We start from the raw sequence: 22337 nt of genomic DNA, 5'->3' as shown, positions 1-22337 counted from the left end.
AATTTAAAGGTCGTTTTCGACATGAAATATTTGCCGAATTGCGTGAAATTTTATACAGTGTTTTGTTATAACGCTTGTATTTGGAAATGTTTCGATTAAATTACACACTGAGCGTGAGCCAGCCGATCATACAGAAAATGGCCACAGTTTTTGTATTTTTTTTGGTACCTATGATCTCTTTCCCGTAAATGACATCGTGGTTAGTTTTCGTGGCCCTTTATCAAAGACGTGCTCTCTTGTGTTTAGAAGTAGTTCGGTGAACGGCTGAATTTATGTTGTTGGTGGTTTCTTCCATAATAACATGGACATTTAAGAAGAAACACTGTTTACTGGATTTTAGTTTAAAATATTTATCATACAGTCAAGCGAAAGTGTTTCTGCAGGTAGTATAAGATGGCGAACAAAGAAGATGCCGCAGCCGAATGCAGTATTAAGGTACCGCTAAGCAAAACAAGGCGTAAAACTAACACCACTAATTAATTGTTCCGGATATATTTGATTTAGTTTCAAAACAGTATGTCCACAGAAAATTGTACGATATGTTTAACCCCAATGTTGTGTTTCTCTTATACAGGTGATGTGCAGGTTCCGCCCCCTAAATTCATCTGAAAAAGAAAGAGGGGATGAATTTCTTCCAAAAATATCTGCTGAGGATAAAGTAACTTTTGGAAGACCAGTGAGTTAAAACTGTAGGGTTTGTTTCAAAATGACCTTTGTGTTTTAAATTGAATCACCGCCTAAATTTGTCCGGTGCTGTGGCAAAGTGGTTAGTGCGCCTGCCTGTAACCAAAAGGTAATGGTTCGAGGCTCGTCGCTGCTTCTATTGTGGGCGTAAGGGTTCTTGGGCAAGACAATTAACGGCAATTGCTCCAACCCAGTGGTCAATAATGGCTTGTCTGAATTACCAGCCATACTTAAATAATACAAAATATCCTACCAAAATAATCCCCTACAAAATAACATACATGGTAACTCGTAAGTTGGCACGACGTGTATTAACACCTGTGTTATAATAACTGTCCTTTTCTGGCCACGCTAGTAAATTACATAAGTAAATTACATTCATTCATAAATATATTGTGACAAGGTAGTTTTTCCCTGAATTTTTTATCACATCTGTGCCATTACAGTTATCAGCTATGTCATTAAACTAACCTAAATAAAACTAATAAACCAAAAGCTAAAAGTCTTTCATATATAGTTTAATTTAAACCAATGTAACAACATGTTGGACGTAAAAGAAATTTGGTGTATGGGCCCAAGCATCTAAAAAAAGTAAATATATATATATATATATAATATTTAAGTTTTATTTTAGTCAAAAATGTACACATTTGATCGAGTATTTGGCCCTTCATCAACACAGGAACAAGTTTATGTGGCTGGAGCAAGGCCCATTGTTAAAGGTGTGGTGTAACGTTAGACAAGATTGTATTTTATATAGGTGTGCTAGTGTTATGATGCGGCTTGTGTGTAGGCCATTATTTATCTCCAATATTACACCATATAATCCACCATCTATCAGGTATTATATTCATATGATGCAAACTGTTACAGGTAGTGATCAATTGTTTACAAACTTACTTATAACTTCTAGTTAGGTAATAACATTTGGTAAACAGCTCATCGTGCAATTTGTATCCTGTAGTTTTTAATTAAAACCATGATTACATAAATATTATAAACATCATTATGATTTACTAATAATACTGAGTGTGTAACGAGTCATTTATGGAGTAAGTGTATTTGATTTTGTCAAGGTAGACAAACCACTTATGTTTTTCATCTTTACAATGATTGTACAGTTGGGTCTTGGTACTTAAGTACACTGTTGTATGAATGTATATTTAAATAGTTAGAGTGGAGTAGCCTGTTCAATCTATGCAATTTCCACAGTAGATAACATATAGGAAGCAGTAATGTTAATCTTTAAGCAAGATTGTAATGAATTTATGTACACTGTATAACCACTGATGTCAATTAATTAACTTTCTATTGATTTCTGGATTCTAGACACTATTTGGGCCAGTATTTTAGAATGCTACTTGGTTATATTGTCTTTCTAAACCCAGCATTGTTTATCAGAATATACTTTACATTTTGTTAATCACTTTTCAAAAATCTTTACAGATCACATGCTTGTGATATATGTGTACTTATGTGTAGTCTGTTAGGTTGGTAATGTTTGCAATGGGTAAATACATTGTATTGAGACAAAATTCCTGTTCCCCTCTAAAGCAGATCAATATGGGTAGTTGCCTCCTCATGTGCTCCACCTAAATAATTCATGGTCACAATCAATAGAGTAAGACTGGGAGATGGATTTCTACCTGATGCTTATAAATCATTCATTTTCGGAGTTTTTTTTTACCGTATTGGACTTAACATTTTAACAATATTATAAAAACTGTAGAATATTTTTGAATGTTCTGTTGAATTTTTTAATACAAATTTTGTATTGTTCTGATACTTGATTGTTTAACTTTTGTATGGTGTTCTTCGGCACATAAAGTCAAGTTTAACCAATTTTATAGGTGAATTTGGCCAATATTTTGTTTAATTTGTTTGCAAAGTAAAGTAAGTTTATGTCCTTGTGTGTTGGTTTATGTGTGTAGAGGATTTATTTATTATATTAGTTGATTATATTATACTGGGAGTGACGGCAGAGTGAACTTGAATAATTTATGAATAAATGTATTTTTTCTTCTAGATGTATTGGAAGGCTATAATGGAACCATATTTGCATACGGCCAAACTTCAAGTGGGAAAACTCACACAATGGAGGTGCACAAATACTAATTGTTGTGCTTTTTATTTCGCCCACAAATGTTACATAAACATTGTGTTTGTTTATACCAGAAAAAAAGCGTCATGTCTTAATAAAATTGTTTTTCTCAATAAAAGTTTTAGAAGTAACTTTCTTTTACAATTACAAATTTTTTTCATAATGAACCAAAAGTAAGAAATAGTTAGTTGGACTTATTGTTGCCACAATAGGGAGTATTACATGATGACAATCTGCGAGGCATCATTCCACGTATCATTGATGATATTTTCAACCACATCTACACCATGGATGAGAATCTTGAGTTTCACATTAAAATATCTTACTTTGAAATTTATCTTGACAAAGTGAAAGATTTACTTGATGGTGGGAAATTTTCTTTGTTTATTTTTGTTGCAAAAGATTGAGTTTCCATACATATTATAATTTTTTTGAATTTCTAGCAATTTTGTATAACTAGGCTATCCGACTTTATTGACCATTTAATTTTGAATTCTGTTTTCTATTTTCAAGATTATACTTTCGGAATTACAGCACCCCACAATTAACCTCAAAACAATTTATTTATATTAATGCTTTTGTTGCTACCAGCCAGCCAGCCAGTATATGGATTTTAAACTGCTGTTCTTGTGTAAACATAAAACACAAATTTATTGCAAAACGTTTTGTGAGCTATACAGCTAAACATTGTCTCGTTATTGGTCAGTTTCAGAGTTCTTGTTTATCCGTGTATTGTTTATATGTTTTAATAACCACAGTGTTTTATTGTAGTTTCAAAGACTAATCTCTCAGTCCACGAAGATAAGAATCGTGTTCCATATGTGAAGGGATGCACAGAGCGATTTGTTGCATCACCTGAGGAAGTAATGGAAACAATAGATGAAGGAAAATCTAATCGACATGTTGCTGTTACAAGTAAGTTTTGGCCTGCTCGGGCCTGCTATTTTGTCATATTATACATTCCATCGTATTCCACCTTATTACTCTAGCAGTCTTGCTTATGTAATTTGTTTGAGTTTTGAATTGCATAATACCAACTTATTGTTGCAGAGTTAATATTTATTTACTAACATAATATTTATATTATTTGCAATGTCATGGATTCTGGGTAACATAGCATTTAATAATACTTTACTAAGTTTATTATTGTTTCCAGTATAATAGTACATAAATTTATTTTCTGGTTTGTGGTTTAATTTTTAAATTTAATAATCACAACAGCTAACACCTGAGTGATTTGATTGGTTTTATAAGTACGTCACATCAGATATCATATATAAACAGTTTTACTAAACATTACTGGAGTGTTGATATTTGAAAGTTTGAGTTTAATTTGAACATATTTAGCATTCTATGGTTGATTATGTTCATTAACAGTTGTATTGATTTTCTTGCCCATAAGGGATATGCAGTTTGTTGTGATCAATATTCTAATGCAGCAGCTTATGCACTAAATTTGCATTAGTAAACCAACTGTTACTGCTTTAATGTACCAGAGGACATTTAGTTTTGTATATTGTCTTTAAAATGTTTTTACACAATATTTCTGTAATGTAAATTGATTCTTCTGCTTCCAGTAAGCAACCATTTCTGTTTGACAAAATGTGTAATAATAAAACGCATAAGGATTTCCCCCCCATCACAACTTTGTAACAGTGTCCAGAAAGTTTATAAATATCAGAAAATGTTCCAACATTAATTTTACCCAGACATGAACGAACATAGTTCACGAAGCCACAGTATTTTCCTCATTAATGTAAAGCAAGAAAACACAATGACGGAAACTAAACTTACCGGCAAACTTTACTTGGTTGATCTTGCTGGAAGTGAAAAGGTGACTAATATTAAGTATGGAGATTTCATTAGGTGTAGTGATGTTTTTGTACAATTTACTTTTTCACATTGTTAGTCTTTTTAGATACATTTCTTACTTTAATACGTTTAATGAATTTAAAGCTGGTCAATTTTGTATTAATAATGTTGTTTTGGGTTGTTTCTTTGTGTTAGAATGAATTATACAGAATTCACAAAATATTGAGTGATTTCATTGCATTTATTTACTTTATTCATGGTTTTAATTAAAAAAAATTAAATCAAAGGTTAAATAAAAGAATAATATAAATGCATACCGCTTTCTAGCTTTCAAAGTAAATGACAAATTAATATTTGCTGAATTACACTGTTTTAAAATGTTTATACAAACCAAGTTATATTACTGAATACGTTCGCAGGTTGGTAAAACAGGAGCTGAAGGAACAGTATTACACGAAGCAATGAACATCAACAAATCTTTATCATCTCTTGGTAATGTGATATCTGCCCTTGCAGATGGAACGGTAAGATTTGTCATAAATATCACATTGTTTTAGTTCATAGGGTCACTTTACTGCTTACTTTGAATCTATAGATCTGTTTGCTTAATTGGCAATTTAAAACAAAGTAGTTTACTAAGGCCGAAAGTAGGTTCTAAGTTATTTTTAATTAATGAAAGTTTTACAGAACACCTGAGCTTCTGTTTTTAACATAGTTTAAAAAAAAACAAATATTTTTCTTCCATTTGAATTACCAACTGTTTAACATGTGACCGGCCATAATCAGTCGCAGAATTTGGTTTATAATTAGTTGTAACCATTCCTAGATAGTAGATATAAGTATAAATATATAATGGTTACTGTGTGGGTGTCTAACTACACTCTATATGATTCAAATCATAAAATTGTTTCACTTGTCTGTGGTTTTTAAGATTCTTTTTTTTTTCAGAAAACCCACATTCCCTATCGGGATAGTAAAATGACGCGGATATTACAAGACAGCTTGGGTGGAAATTGTCGAACTACGATATTTATCTGTTGCTCACCAGCGAGCTACAATGAACCAGAAACTAAATCCACACTTTTGTTTGGTGTGAGGTGGGTCTCTCTTACTTAATAATTATAATGTTGGCATTCTGTATTTGGAACATATTTTTGTCAATTAAAAAAAATTATGTGTTACTGTTTTTTTTAGAGCAAAGACGATTAAGAACTCCGTGCAAGCTAATGTGGAATTAACTGCCGAGCAATGGAGGAAGAAATTTGAAAAAGAACGAGATCGTAACAAACAGCTTATTAATACTGTCGCTCATCTTGAAAAGGAACTTTCCAGGTGGAGAAGTGGTGAGTTGTGTTGGATTTTCATTTCTAAACTATCTATTTGCATAGTACACTTTTTAATAACTGTTTTTAACCTTTTAAACTGGGGATCAGTTAATGTTTAAAAAAATATTCAGGGCCATTCGCATAGGACTATTCTGAATAAAACAGATATCTGTAATCATAATGTTAAACAAAGTTGCTGTATGTAATGATTATAGTTGTACTGTAAAATGGCTCGCCAGGAATCTTTCTTTCCACCTGGTTAATATCTAAATGAAACACATTTTGTTGTTAAATAAATATTGCCTACGTCACAATCTTTTATTGTATTTAGCAATGAGAGCCAAAGCTGATTAGAGTTTACAAACATTTATTATATTCATCACAATCTTCTGTTATCCGCCATAAACATTTAAAAAAAATTATCAGTTTCCCCATAAAAAAGGTTGTAAACCAGTGCTTTAATATAGTAGGATATATTGGAGTTTAATTCTTATTATTCTTACCTTTACTCTGATTAAACTATTATCACTACTTGTTCAGTTGGAGTGAGTTATCAGTGCGTATAGGAAGCTCTACAACAAGAAACTGTTTGATTAAATTGAAAACAAATATTTTCACTTCCTTTGTGAACATTTTAACTGTGGCATATTTGCATGTGCAAAAGTTAATATTTACTTAAAATAAAACAGTTAAAAAAGCGTCTCGACCATGTTCCATATTGTTTCATACAACCTGACAAGATCTCTGTAAAACTGGTTTTGAACCCTTTTAGAATTGTACTTTAATTTGACTTATTGCTTCTTTATTTTTATTTTGCTCGCATAAGATGAGAATTGCAATGAGATAAGTAAGTTGTTTGTGTTGTTAGTGTAAGCATGCCTGGTGGTGCACGATTAGTTACCATAAACTATGTTTATACTTGTAGGTAAGCAAATTAACAATACAAACACTTGTTGCAGGAGATACTGTTCCTATTGAAGAGCGAGTCAACACAAAGGACCGTGCTTCTCTAGCACCCATAGTGGACAATCACACTGCACCAGTTACACTTATAACCAATGCACAGGTAACATGGAGGTCATCATATTTATTGTTTACATAAAACTGGTGTGTACATCTGTTTGTGTATGAGTTATCATTTTGACTTTTTGGAACAAAATACATGCCTTTTGTGACAATATTACTGAATTAAAAAACTTCGTCAAACACTGATGTTGCGATATTTTTATAGATTGCAACCGTTCAATCCAATGATTCACTTGTAACATCAGCTACAACAGATTCACTTGATGATGAGAGACAGAACTTGTACAAGATGCTTGATGATAAGGTTGGACATTTTGCATTTGTATGCATTGTACCAAGCATAATCATATACTGTAGTTATAAACACCAGGGGTTCATGAACCTTTTAGGGTCTGACATGGTCAATCTTTTTGTAAACACATGCAAAAACTTTTTTTCGCATTATTGCTGAATATTGAAAATTTTCGCAGCCTATCTAAGCCCCAGTCAAGGGAAAAAATATTTCCTGGACTCCACGCATAAAACCTCTGTACTGTTACATGGCACACCAACCCACCACATTTTAACTTTAGTAGTATACTATATACTACTATCATGGTAAGAAGAGTCTACTGATGTAACTGAATCTTCTTACAGGATGAGGAGATCAATCAGACTTCACAGATGTTGGAACGAGTGAAGCAACAGATGACTGAGCAGGAAGACATTATCACACAACATCGGATCGATTACGAAAACCTCCAGGAAGAGATGACCAGACTTCAGGTAAAGTTTTTGGTTGTATTATATATTAATTACATCACTTTTTATCAATTCTTTGGAACCAGTCAATTACTTTTTTAGTATATTATATTGTTTGGTTTTTCAAATATATATATATATATTATATTAATATCTAATGAAATAATGTTGGCAGCTGAAAAGTAGAATATAAAATCACTAAACTCCATTATTCTTTGCAAGCAACTTGTTTCCCAGATGTTTTTTGCCATTTAAATGCAATCACTTTTTGGTTAAAAACTTCGCTTTGGGGAAAGAATTCTAGAGTTGTGGATTTTTTATGACATCATCCCTGTCACTGTGTTTGTTTTTAATTAGACGGATAATGAAGCTGCTAAGGAGGAAGTACAAGACGTCTTACAAGCTTTGGAAGAACTTGCATTAAACTATGATCGTAAAGTGCAAATAGCTGAAGACAAACATAAAGAACTCAACCAAGTATCTGAAGAATTAAGTGAGAAAACTGTAAGTTTCTGCTTAAAAAATTATTTAACCAATGCAAATCCTAAATGTGGTTCATGTTTAAAGCATTTCTATAACTCATGTATGGTAGTATTTGTCACAAGTTTTATATGGCTTAGTTTGTCAGTAACTTTTTTCTTGTTAAATTAAGGTGGATTTTATTAAAAACAATTCAATAAATTGTCACCCAGAAAAAGTCTTACTGTAGCAGTGAAATGTTTTTTAACATGATCTTCGCAAAAAACATTTTGTCCGTCACCGGCAAAAATAACACAACAACAAATACTATTATTATTGTAGAAATCGCTGAATGCACTTGAGATGGAGGTTGCTCACTTGAAAGATGTTGGAGATCTTCACAAACGACGTGTTAGTGATCTAATGACATCAATGTTGAAGGATCTTGGTGAAATAGGAACAGCTATCAACAACAAGGAACAGGTGGGATATTAATTATTCAGCATTTTAAGTTTCTTATTTAATGGGAGTTCACTGTATACCTGTATAAGTGACTGTAGAAACTTGTGCTGTGACAATGATGATGATATTGTTATTGTTGTATACTTATTCCTATTAATGTTTACGCTCCATCTCTATGGTTTAATACAGTAAGTCAGTAGTTAAACCAAACTTTTCCTTATTTTGAAATTTAATATCCATCAGTAGACTTTATTTGTGATGAGTCACTAACTGGTTAAACCAGCGAGGGTGGAAACTCGATATTTTACTTTGTTTACAATTATATAACAAAGTTAATGTTACCAGTTGTATCAGAAAAGAGATTTGATTTTTAGTAGAAACCAACCATACTATTGAAGTATAAATAACTGCAAAGTTTTAAATTCTGTGATACTCCTTTCAATTGGTATATATTGATATTGATAGATAATTCAATTCAGTCTTCCTTCAACCAAAACTAACCTTGAATTTTTTACTAACTATAGGTAAACTAAGATTAAATTATATAAATCCCCAAAGGGTTAAATGGTAAGTTCTTTTTCTAAATCACCACAGAAGATAGATATGGAGGACAAACAAGTTTGAGTGCTGATTATTTACCAAAGCAGCCAAATGTTTAAACTGATCAAAACAGTTTAGAAATTCCTGCCATTGATCGCTCCAACCCATAGTTAGACAGCAGAAATGTTAAAGAAAAGATTATTTGCAGCAAATCCCAGAAACAATTGGTGAGAAGTTTGAGGAGGAGATCACGATGACGAGGCTCTATGTGTCGCGGATGAAATCGGAAGTGAAACAACTCGCATCCAAGTGTCATGGACTGCAGACGCAACAGGAGGATAATAACAAGAAGTTGGAAGAAAGTGAACAGGAGCTCTCAAACTCCCGTCTCCTCATCTCACAGGTGAGGATCGATAATGAAATGTCAAGATTGATATGTTTCACTGCGAATGTGTTTTGTGGAAATCTTAGTTATTGTATTAGATAACCTATACAGATAAGAAAACCAAGTTTAAAATAAAATTTTGCATTCCGGCTTAAGTGTGGGTATGGTATAAAACATGGTGATAACCAAAGCTAGATTTTAGTCAAAACACGTTAAAAAATTTTTTTTTTTCAAAACGCCGCTGCTCCATGGCAGGACACTTTAAAACCTAGATTGTAACAAATTAAAATGAAACTTAAAAAAAAACTTAAATGATTGGCAGCCTAAGAATCTATGCTGGCAATATCGTAACATTTATTCTTTTTAAAATAAAATGTTCTTTATACTAGCATGAAGCGAAGATGAAATCACTCATCGAGTATATGAAGGATGTTGAAAACAAGAAGAGGACATTGGAAGAATCAGTTGATAAACTGAATGAGGATATGGCTCAACTCCGATCACGGGAGCAAATGAGAGTAATAGCTCTAGAAGACAAAGAGAAAGAATCCATGGTAAGATTTGTGGTTCAATATTCATGTGTAAGATATTTCAATTGAAATATTTTATTAAGTTCATGCATTAAATTCAGTTGAAGCAATTTTTATAAATAATATGTTTGTGTAATCAGTAATTTATATGGTTTTCTGTTTAAATAAGATTGTTGTGGACCCTTGTGAAAAAGCTGAGGACCCATTTTGCTGTTGTTTTACAATTGTATTAAGTAAAGCTTAATTACCCCATACTGCAAATCTTACTAAACAAGTTAAAGGTGTTACTGAAATAAACTGTCTGTTACTGAAAAGAAACTGGTTTAATTTGAAAGTGGAAAAGTTGCTTCAACTCATGAGAACTAACTTTAGGATCATCAGAAGAATGCAGAGGAGCTAAAACATTCCCTGGAGCAAGAGCTTGAAAGTCATCGTGACTCGCATCACATGCAGGTATCGCGACTTCGGGATGAAGTGGAAGAAAAGATGAAGATGATTGAAGCTCTGAAAGAGTAAGTCATGATGTGCATTTTATTTTGAACTACACTCACACCCCCATTTTTAAGTTTTGCGCTCAAATATATTTACACTGATTCGGTTTGATAAAATCGGAAATAAAACCAAAACAGTAAAGAGTTATAATCTAACATTCAGAAAATGAATTACTATATTGTGGTTTGGTGCCAACGTAAAATAGCTTTTGTTATTTTTTCTCAAAAAAAATATATATCACCTATTAATATGGATGAGCTACTATACATGTTAACTATGTTGTTTACAGCAACCATCAAAAGTTGTTTTTGGAAAATGAGAAACTTCAGTCTGATTACGAAAAGTTAAAGAAAGAGGAACGAGATAAGGAATTAAAACTGAAAGATCTTCATTCAAAGTTTGATAGAAGAGAACAAGCAAGACAGGACTTGAAGGTGAATGCTTTGTTTTTTTTTCATGCTTTATTTAGTTAATCTAATTTTAAAGTTTATTTCTCATGCAGAGTTGTGGATCATACTATTGGCAGTTTTATTATTGGTTTTATTGCTGATAGTTACAATATTGGAATTTCTGAACTAAATATTAAATTGGCAAAAAAGCACTACAGCTCATAATTAGCATGTGTAGATTACATATTAGAGACCGACCGATATCACTTTTTTCCACCGATACCGATATTTTTAGCTTTTACCGATACCGATACCGATATTTGTCACTATAGCGAAACATGTGAAATGATCAGTTTTAATCAAAAGTAATGCCTGTATTCAAGATATTGCAAGTTATAGAGAAAAATTGGTTGGTCTACATGTTTTTAGGAAACATGCATGTTCTTAGGAAGGTGTTGCTTTTGTATGAAACTAGGACGCACATGAACGCTAAACTACAACGCACGTGGACGTTAAACTATGACACACGTGGACGTTAAACTACGACGCACGTAAAGGTCAAACTACGACGCACGTAAAGGTCAAAACTACGACGCACGTAAAGGTCAAACTCCAACGCACGTAAAGGTCAAACTACGACGCACGTAAAGGTCAAACTACGACGCACGTAAAGGTCAAACTACGACGCACGTAAAGGTCAAACTACGACGCACGTAAAGGTCAAACTACGACGCACGTAAAGGTCAAACTACGACGCACGTAAAGGTCAAACTCCGACGCACGTAAAGGTCAAACTACCACGCATAAATACGACGCACGTAAAGGTCAAACTATGACGCACGTGGACGTTAAACTAGCACGCACGTGAAGGCTAAAGTACGAGGCACGTGGACGTTAAACTACGAACACACGTAAAGGTCAAGTAGGACGCACGTCGCTTCGCACGAACTATTAATATATCGGTGAAATATCGGCGCTTTTTTACCGATACCGATTATCGGTGGAACGTAAATATCGGCCGATAATATCGGTGAACCGATATATCGGTCGACCTCTATTACATATACAATGAAAATATAGATCTCTATACTCTATGTATATTTTAATTTTATAATTGTATGTCAAAGTAAATAAAAACATGTGAATGTATTCACACAACATTTAAAATTGTGCCGCATAAAAATCTTAATTATTCATCCCATGTTCATAGGGACTTGAGGAGACTGTTAGTAAAGAACTACAAACATTACACAATCTTCGTAAACTTTTTGTGAGAGATCTTAATGCAAAAGTAAAGAAGGTGAGTTATATCTTCAACATTGTATATCTGCAGGGTTTGTGTTAAAATCTTCTTGTAATGTCTCTCAGCTTTTCTTGATAAATTTTATATCTTTGAAATGTTTTTAAGAATTTCATATTTATAGTCAATAACATTTTGAAAATCATTTTTAAAAATAAAATTGTAACATACTAATAATCATACATTGATGTTTCCTTTGTTTAGCCTCACTTGCTTGGACGATGCTTAGGGTAATATTTTAGTACAAATCCTGCAATTTATGTCGTAAATTGTGTCTTGTCATATTCTTTCTTTCATTTAAATTATCTTTTAATTGTACTTCTACATAGACGCCAAACTTTTTAAATTGCTCACAATGCAAAATATCCCAGGTTAGGTAAGCCTGCAACCTCGAGTTTGGTGTCTACGTTCACATATGTTGTTATTGTCAATATTGTCTCCTTGTATTGATGAAGAAGTAACATCTGTTAATATTATGTTTGTTGTCACAGCAACTTGGTGGTGATGAGGTGGATGACTTGGGTGGTTCCGTTGTACAGAAACAGAAAATATCCTTTCTTGAAGGGAACCTGGACCAACTTACGAAAGTCCACAAGCAGGTTTGTAAGAATATCATATCAGATTATATAAACTGCTGCCGGCCCAACAGAATCCTAAATCAGCTGCTTTCACGAAAAAAGCAGTAATGAGTAAACCTAATGAAGGCAACCTAAATCGGATGCGGCAATGTTAGTATCTAATATATAGAAAAATCCCCCAAAAGTAATCGCTTACAAAGTAACATACATGGTAACTGGTAAGGTGGAACGAGATATATGAAACAAAACACCTGTGTTATAACGACTGTCATTTTTCAGTCATGCAAGGTTAAAGCAAGTTACATTTATTCATTCACCCATGTTGTAACTCGTAAAGCTGCCCTGCCTTGCAAAGATAATTAAGTTACATTCATTCAATCTTTCCCACAGTTGGTTCGTGATAATGCTGATCTTCGCTGTGAACTTCCCAAATTAGAGAAGCGACTTCGCGCGACAGCGGAGCGCGTCAAAGCGCTCGAGACGGCTCTTCGTGAGGCGAAGGAAGGAGCTATGAGGGATCGGAAGAGGTGATGAATTATTTAACCCTCTAACTTGATGTTTTGGCCGTTTTGCATTAATTTTTTAGCTGAACACATTGCGTTTGTATTGAATTGAATGTAACTTACTTATCCTTGGGTAGCTGGAAAACGACAGTCGTTATCACTGTTGAATACCTCAAGCCAGCTTATGTTACTTTATCACCCACAAAGTACAAAGTAACATACATGGTAACTACTAACTTATAAGCTGGCACGAGGTGTATAAACACTTGTGTTATATTGACTGTTGTTTCCCAACCAAGCGAGAATAAACCATTCAAGGACTAAAACAAACAAGAATAAAACAAAGAATTTATGCTTTATTATTATTCTGTTAATTCATAGCATGCATAACAACTCTAGGTATCAACATGAGGTGGATAGAATCAAGGAAGCTGTTAGAGCAAAGAATATGACAAGACGAGGACATTCTGCACAGATCGGTAACTTTGGTTTTGATTTATTCAAATTAGAATTTTATGAAGATAACTTCAAATACTTTCATTTCTAGCAAAACCGATCCGACCTGGACAGAATTCAACGCATGGATCGACCATCAGAGGTGGTGGACAACCTGTTATATCTATTCGTGGAGGTGGCAGGTAACAATGGAAAATACTTGTTGTCTGTTTTACATATAACTTATCGCTTAAAGTAAAAACATTGAAATTGTCATTTTATTACAATGTAAGACAAAACTTCTGAAATAAAATATTGATTTTATACCAGATAAGTCGCTAAAGATTAATTTACATTATGGCTGGTAGCAGAAGTAACACAACATTATTACTATGTGCAAAATAATTTTCCTAAATCAATTTCAAATAAAACAGAAATCGCACTCCTACCACACAACGTTATGATGAAGGTGACGTTGATTCTTCTACAAAGAAAGGAATCCAATCTCCACCAACGGCTGTAGGAGGTAAGCATTCAATGTTAATGCAAACTTTTTTGTTAAAACTGCAATCGTTACAGAAAAGGCATGATATATTTTTTTCTTCGTAGTAAATTTCTATCCAAACGTATGTACATTGTAACCAGAGCTACCATTTAAGTGATATTACTTAATTTTATATATCTATTTAACAACATTAAGGATTGTATGATTAAAACAAGGAAAATATGGGAACTAACAGAAAAACCACACCAATAAAACATAATATAGATCAAATTTGTGCAATTTGTTTTAGAAGCAAATAAATTAATTTGTCGAAAGACTCAAAATTGGTAAGATTTTTTTGTGTATCAACTTTTTATAACAAGCTCATACTTAGATATTATGGTGTGACCAACAACCATGGTAAGATGGTGGAATTTTCGTTTTTATTTACTTTATTTATTTTTTCCAGCTACAACAGCGCAGGTAATCTTTGAGAAAAAATTACTAAATTTTTCTCACAATGACTAAAATCACAAATTAGAATAATAAGCAATTAATCTTTGTGGTTAATTTGTTTCTTAATTAACATATGATCTAAACATAATTTTATTTCACATTTCATCTTAATAAACTTTTTTAATGCAAACATTAGCTTGGGAATAGAAAGGTATTATTTGTGTTTCTTATTCTTTTTAGTGATTTGTGTGTTTTACTTTTCTTTTGATTTGTTGTGTCTGTCTGTAACCAGGAATCACCCAGTAGTTTGGTAAAAACACAAATTTTCTTATTTTTCCTTTAAACATATTTACTATAATTTTTTACTTGCAAAGTTTTTGATTTTATCCTTTAATTATTTAACAGTCAATTAAAAAAAAAGTTTTTTTGATAAGCGTTAACTAAGTAAATTCAATTGATTTTTTAAACACAGACTGTTTCATAAACAACACTATTATATAGACTAACATGTAACCATCACACACACAATCATACAGTTTATATAATTCCGTAAATCTTGATATGCACAGGTTCTGTGTTAAAATTTCCAAAGCCAACATTTCTTACTTTAGTCTTAACAGGATTCACATCCACTGAAGTAATGGAGATGAAAAAACTTCGTCAACAACAACTTGCAACTCAACAGAAACCTCCTCACCAACGATATGGTTACAACTCATGATGGGCAGTCTTCAACTTATTAGAAAATGTTCAGCAATCTTGGAATTTACTGCGAATTATTTCATTTATTTTCCCCCTTTATATAAGGGTTGGTGTGGTAGCACTTACTTGTGGTCCGTACAAAACAAATCGCAATTGAGAAGTTCCAAGCTTATTTATTTCCTCGCTGAATGCAGCATGGTTTGGATTCTTCTGTTTGTGATGTAGCAACATGTGCTGGTGCTGTACACGTAGCATGCAAATGTTGAAGCCTACAATATCAAAGTGTTACAAAACGACGTGCAACTAATTAACATATTTAATTAATAGGTAATCTAACCAACGTGTGATGCGACCACACGTACTTGTTGCAAGTGTATAGCTGGTAGCGACTTAAAGTGAGTGTATATTTAACACTGTATAATCACAATACGTTAATGCTTATGCACGTCATTGCTCCGCACCCCATACCCGGTCGTGTTGCCGATTATTTTCTTGAACTATGTTTCTTCACTCCCGAACCTCCGGTACGTTACGTTTACTATACCATGAAATATGCTGTACATAACATCCCCATGATATTACCGAACATTGGCATCAATGTATTCTCGTGCAATAATCGCGGTGATCAAAGTTTCGTAACCCCGGCACGAGTGGGTCGGTGAAGTCCGTATTGTCACTGCGTTGTTTGTAGTCGCATGAAGATAATTTGTGGTAATTGTGTTTCGAATGCATGACTGACTGATTATGTGAGTATTACCTATGATGTAGATACCGGTATTCGATTGGTTGGCTGGTTTTGTGTGTCGTGAATATTTCGTAAATTTTGCTGCTTTGTTACATTGGGCAGCGCTAGTTATGTATACTATAGAATAAATTTGTTGAATGTCCGGTTTTGTTTCACCGATAGTAACTGCAAATAGTTCGTATAAATAGAGTCTCATATAGTAACGTGGTGGTCTAAGTATGAGTGTGAGGTTCTTTATAATCACAGTTTTAATTCAAAGGGGTAATTAGTATTACTGTGCACCTGGCAAAAATGTCTCCCAACTCATATACAGAGGGTGGGGGAAGATGGGACACCTTTAGCACATAATATCCAAATATCCTGATCGTGTTTTAAACAATTAACAACGGTCTGTAGAAGTCGTGGGATACGATTTTATAATTCTTTAAATTTTCTTCGTTAGCTACCACATGCAACGAGAACATAAAATGAAAGTTGTCCCATTTTCCCCCTCCTACTGTATGCTACAAAACTATAAACATGGCGTATACATAAAAATACTGCGACCAGCTTTTGAGTTGTAGAGTATGCTTACACATAGCAAATATACACCTTTTCACGAAAGGGCAATTTGGGTGGAGTTTTATAAAGCTCCACCTAAGGGTAATGAGTTATCTCTGGTCCACAGATCTAATTAATAGCCCGCCTTACAAGTCAGCTTAGTCAGATTCAACAGCGTTGTATTTATTTTATTAACATTCCGTGACGCAAACACTGTGCGTGCTTTTTTAATAAGCTCTCATTTATATATTGTTCAGCACGATTCATCCTTCCGTAAATTAATCCGCTAACCCAATTAAAGGTTCTAACAAAAGTGTAATTAAACGACTCATTTGATTCAGTAGCCTCTGTTTCCAAAGTAACCCACGCTGAAGAATGGGATTCAGTTTTGTGATAAAAGCTTACCGTCCAATTCCAATAGATGTGTGTTGTTTTAAAACACGTCTGCAATTAAAGCAGCCACTCCTTCGGTTTGAAAGGGAGATGAGGAGGCGTTAGTGAAAACGAATGCTGTCAAGAGAAAGGGTTAAAAGTTCTCTCTATTCGGTGAACTGTAATTACAGACCACAGGTCGCTCTTACGCTTTCTTTATAAGGGTAATCTAAAAGTTATCTAAAGCTTTCGTGATCGACCTCATCCGACGAGAATGGCTTGGCGTTTCCTTAAACAATGGAGATACCACTGTATAAAGCACCAGCTTTAAATACCGCCCTTTTCTTGTAAGACTTTTGTTTTCGACATGTCAACACGATGTCAACTTTATGTACAATAGACCTTCACCAGCGACAGTTTAGCCAAAGGAAAGGATCAATATTTAATATATAAAAATTAAATATAAATAATTTTTTGCTTCAGTGTCATGATTTGTGGTCTTGGGCAAGGTCGCGTTTCCTAATTTGGTCTGTACTACCGACTTAATGTGTAAATGTTTTCTTTGAATATTAAATCAGTTAACTTTATAGCTCGAAGAGTTTTGGAGCGCATAGATTTAAAAGTTAGATTATTTTCAATATTGTTATTACAGCGGCGCCGAACAACCGATCTGAACGATTTGTAAACACCGTTTAATGAAAAGATTTATTATTAAGTGCAATAAGTGTTTCGCCCTATTGTGTTGCAAAGTTTAGCATCTTTCCTTTAACAGTAAATTTTACAGTGCAGTTTAATATAGTAGCATAGTATTCTTACTTTTCCTAAAAATTACTAAGCATTGTCTTTTTTTTAATTATGGTTCATGTACGACCGTTGTCCGAAGGTTTAAGTTCGTCAGAAACAGCAACTCGGTAAGTATATTTCTTTAAGTAAAAAACGTGATATAATCACCCTATTTGGAAATTCTGTTTCCAATCTATTGTTACCACCTTTGAAATCTAGGTATTCCTCAAATGTGAAAAGTGGTAAAGGGCCTTCGGATTTTCCAGCTAGGACTCGGACAGTTTCATACGACAAGCACTATCTTTCACACACAGACACAACCGGCGGCGGCTTGGGAAATTCATGTAACGTTAATTATAGTAGGATGGAGAAAATGGGACACTTTGTCAGACAAGACTTTTTTTAATTTTTTATTTACGGACCTCTATTTAATGATAATCAAAAAAATAATGATGTTAAAGATTATTTTGACAATAATATCACGAATTGAAAAAAAAAGAAATATAAACATGAGGAAAATAGACAGGAGTTAATAAGACTTTAATTTGGGATAAAAACAACAAATAATATCGTTTAAAAGTTATATATGTAATGTTTACATGACAAAGAAACTAGCACAGCCTGTTAGTTTCGGTAGGTTAACTACAAGTTGCAGAATAGTGTTAATATAAAATATTTTAATTTGGTGTCCCATCTCCCCCCCTATACTGTAGTTTTGTACGTTTGCATTGCCTAATTTTAAAAGGTTTGTTTTTAATTCAATAGTTTATATCTCAGGGTGCTTCAAACATGATATACTGATATATAATAACAAAATAATATGTGGAAAATATATTCGAAGTTTAATCATTTGCAATTGGTGATAATTTATAAGAAGTGGCTTGTGCCAAAAAACAGCGTAGCAATACCCAATTTGTAGCAAAAATGTAAACTTTATTAATACTTGTTAGCAATTTTCTGTTAACACAAGTCTATAGGCGAAGGATATATGTTTGAACAGTGCCCGTTGTCGTTCACACAATATTAGTTTTCATACAATAACAAGTATAGTAGAATGGGGGAAGGCGGGACATCTTTAGCACATAATATCCATATATCCTGATCGTGTTTTAAATAATTAACAGCACGTTATGAGAGTTGTAGACATACGGTTTTATATTTTTTTGAATGTTCTTTTTTTACTACTAAATGGAACAGGAAAATAGGATGAAAAGTTGTCCCATCTTCCCCCACACTACTATATGTTAAAAACTGTAGCAATGAATGAATGTAACTTACTTTATCCTCGCGCGACCGGAAAATGACAGTCATTATAACACGGATCTTCAGACACCTCGTGCCAGCTTACGAGTTACCTTGTATGTTACTTTGTGAGTAATTATTTTTTTAGAGTTTTTTTACATTTTTATGTGTGGCTGATAATTTGGACAACCTATTAGTGACCACTAAGTTGGAGCGATTGCCGTTAAGTGTCTTGCCAAAGACATATACACCCCCGATGGTAGCAGCGACGATCCTTGAATTCAATACCTCTGGGTTACAGGTAGGCGCGCCGCTTTGCCCCCGTACAAGAGAAAAATAGGGGAGGGCAAGAGATAAAATGTTTAAACTAGATTTTCAATGCGTACAATATTATTTCGTGGTATTTACGTGTATTCCTATTAACAAGTTCACTTATAATCAAAATTAACAAGGATTTTGAACTGTACCGTTCTACACTGTGTTTTCGACACAGTAAAATTACACCTGTTGTGCAAATTGCTAAATAACTCCCCGTGTGATTTTTAATATATTTTTTAGATTGTTGTCAATTAATAAATGTAAAATAGTACTAATTCGTGGTATTACACAAAACGGGGCCTATATTTTGAATTTGAAAATATTGAGCAATATGTGCTTAAGTGTTCCATCTTTTCCCACTGTTATATATAAAAATTGTACACGCAAATATAAAACCATTTTGTAGCGAATACTTCGCAACCATTGTTGTAGCGAATAAACAGCATCCAACAATAAGATTACAAGTTTTGCGTTGGGTTTATAAATTCTCCCGCTCAACATAACAGCTTTGTTGTAGACCCACATCAGAAAGAATTTGCGTGGAACCTGCTGTTTCTAAAACAAAGTTGGGGAATAGGAAAGAATGCACCACACGCTAATAAAAAGGCACAGGAAAGGCAAACTACTGTAGGAAGTTTAAAGAATTTAAAAAGTTCTCACCACCCAACACGTGCGACATCTGAGGTAAATTAAATGCCAACTTTAACTGATTTATATTAAGTACCATGAATACAGGCCAAAAGTGAATCTAACGTTACGTTGCCACCCTTGAAACGCGAAACTTCAAATAAATTAAGTATTTCGGTTTCACGAAGAGACAGAAAACGAAGACTAACAGTATCGGATGGTTCACGAGCTACATTAGATTCCATCCCAGAAAATGAACCATGTAAGTCAGCCCTTAACTTTTTGACCATTCGAATATATATTTACTTCATTTACATATAATATTTGATACCCAGTGACTTCTTTACGAAGCAATACAACGGACGGTCAACTGCGTAAATCAGAAAGGCTTAAGCGATATGAGAGCAAATACTCTACAACGTCATCACGACAGAAAAAGAGAGCGAGTTCTCGGTCTGAAAGTCAGAGTAGCTGCAAATCTACATCAACTTCTGTTAGATCTGGCGCCATTTCTGAACTAAATTCATTCGATGGCGGTTCTTCATGCCCCACAGCATCACGTGGGTCATCTTCGTTTTACGGAACTCGATCTATGAACGAGAGCAGTTTGTCCGGCTCCACAAGGTGGGACGAGCACGAGGGCCGGCCATTTCATGATAAAATGTCAAACAACAAAACACGTGGACAGTCAGTTGTGAATTGCACAATCAAACCTGAAACTCTGCAGAAGTTGGTCAGGGCAGTGTCGGAACCAACACGGAACTCAGCTCCACACCTCGAATCACCGGGTGTGTCTTATTCCTTTAATCGGAGTTTGCAAATGGGTCGACATCAACCTTTCACCAACCTAAACTTTGCTGTGGAAGACTCGGCAAGCAAGGCTCGGCTTCGGTCGTCGCTCTATAAACCCGAAGCTGATTTGAGAAGGCCAACAATCTTTCGCAGTAACAAAGAAAAAGGGAAATCGTCGAAATTGTTTAACCCAAAGGTACATGGTGATATTACTCGTTACAAGATGGTACACCGCCATGCGCATAAGGGTCCGCCGGATTCGCTTATTCCAACGAAGTGGGTTGCCAGCAACAGCAAGACAAATGGACCTTGGGCAAAATACGAAACCACATTTTAGTTGTGTATATAACAATGTTGGTGTTTTTATTATTCGTTTATTGCCCTTTCGTGTTGCGTTTACTAAACTAAGTTTATCAAGTTAAGCAGCAGCTCTCATTGCAGTATAACAACAAATATGTCTCTTTTTATATTGGTAAATGTTCTGCACCAGATATAAACTTTGTTGGTTACAGTTATAGTGCGCGTCACTGATCCGGAGACGTTGGTCTGCGGTAATTAATGGTTTTCGTGGAGAAAATAACTCGATCTTTCAGCACGTTTATTTTCCTGTTTATAACTTACTTTCGTTGTGCAGTATACGTGGTGTAACTTGATGTTATTGTAAACGTAAAGTTGTAACAAATTATAATAAGAATCGTTCTTTAACGACACCTAAAGTATAATTTAGTCTAAATTAGCAAATATCCTAAATAGTCAAAATAACATGTAAAAGGGAAAGAATAGTATAAATGTAACGGTCTATGAGGGGCGTGTCCTAGGTCGCCCCGCGACAGGTCACACGAGGGTTGCATATTAAAGGGCCTAAACACACCCCAAATGTACTTCGCTTTAATCGATAGAGTGTGTTTTTCTAATTCCAACGACACCTTACTTGTTTTAATCGGTTCTGTATAACCAAAGATATTCCAGCTCAAACACCCTGAAATTCAAAAAAATGATTTGAAAGTTGCGTGGCGAAAAAAATTGAGAAGTGTACTACCCACGTGACAAACACGTCACAAAATTGTTGAAGTGTGGCCGCTCTCATTCAGAAAGGCGAGAGGCAGTGTTTTCAGCGAAAAACGAGAGAACAAAAAAAACGCAAAAAAGCACAAAAAGAACGCAGGTTTCGCTTTTACGAATGAATCAGTCACGTGACTAGTACGTTCTTACGTCACAATCACGGAGCTCGTAGTAAAAAAAAGACAGCGCTAGAGATCACTGTTTGAGGACGAATATCTCCGCCTATATTGGACCAATTTTAATAAGCAAAGTATTTTTGGAATCAATAAAACGGTCGCTTTATGAATTTACCATAAAAAATAAAAGTGACGTGGGGTGTGTTTAGGCCCTTTAATGAAAACGCGTACGTTGGTTTGTAGTGAACGAATTTATTTGGTACGATGGTGGGTACGTTCATACGTAGTAACCTGCAACTTGCAGTTAACCTACCGAAACTACAACTATAGTTTTAT

The 22337-nt window shown here is 34.1% G+C and overlaps 2 protein-coding genes across 15 annotated transcripts; both read left to right on the top strand.

Annotated features, from left to right (window-relative positions):
- The first annotated feature begins 218 nt into the window (after positions 1 to 218).
- Positions 219 to 15551, top strand: LOC149738369 (kinesin heavy chain-like). 14 transcript variants are annotated; one of them, XM_089875287.1, is made up of 29 exons: positions 219 to 435; positions 575 to 676; positions 1319 to 1406; positions 2711 to 2784; positions 2998 to 3151; positions 3557 to 3700; positions 4495 to 4619; positions 5017 to 5121; positions 5546 to 5694; positions 5792 to 5940; positions 6749 to 6769; positions 6882 to 6988; positions 7154 to 7252; positions 7585 to 7713; positions 8047 to 8193; positions 8491 to 8631; positions 9359 to 9553; positions 9925 to 10089; positions 10438 to 10577; positions 10847 to 10991; positions 12157 to 12246; positions 12738 to 12845; positions 13215 to 13351; positions 13709 to 13806; positions 13875 to 13965; positions 14197 to 14288; positions 14716 to 14729; positions 14899 to 14913; positions 15323 to 15551. In XM_089875287.1, exons 1-29 carry the CDS (start codon positions 394 to 396, stop codon positions 15341 to 15343), a joined length of 3087 nt encoding a protein of 1028 aa, XP_089731413.1. In that variant the 5' UTR covers positions 219 to 393; the 3' UTR covers positions 15344 to 15551. The 14 variants fall into 14 exon arrangements, with proteins under 14 accessions (XP_089731413.1, XP_089731415.1, XP_089731418.1 ...); XM_089875289.1 differs by having other exon boundaries at positions 15314 to 15551; XM_089875292.1 differs by lacking the exon at positions 14716 to 14729 and having other exon boundaries at positions 15314 to 15551.
- An 885-nt stretch (positions 15552 to 16436) lies between these two features.
- Positions 16437 to 21532, top strand: LOC149738368 (uncharacterized). The gene is made up of 5 exons (XM_089875300.1): positions 16437 to 17972; positions 18064 to 18188; positions 19922 to 20088; positions 20140 to 20293; positions 20367 to 21532. Exons 1-5 carry the CDS (start codon positions 17917 to 17919, stop codon positions 21158 to 21160), a joined length of 1296 nt encoding a protein of 431 aa, XP_089731426.1. The 5' UTR covers positions 16437 to 17916; the 3' UTR covers positions 21161 to 21532.
- Positions 21533 to 22337: the final 805 nt, after the last annotated feature.

Source organism: Ciona robusta, chromosome 3 (assembly GCF_009617815.1).
Source record: "Ciona robusta chromosome 3, ASM961781v2".
In the NCBI taxonomy this organism is placed as follows: Eukaryota; Metazoa; Chordata; class Ascidiacea; order Phlebobranchia; family Cionidae; genus Ciona; species Ciona robusta.
This window is presented reverse-complemented; position numbering and strand designations above follow the sequence as displayed.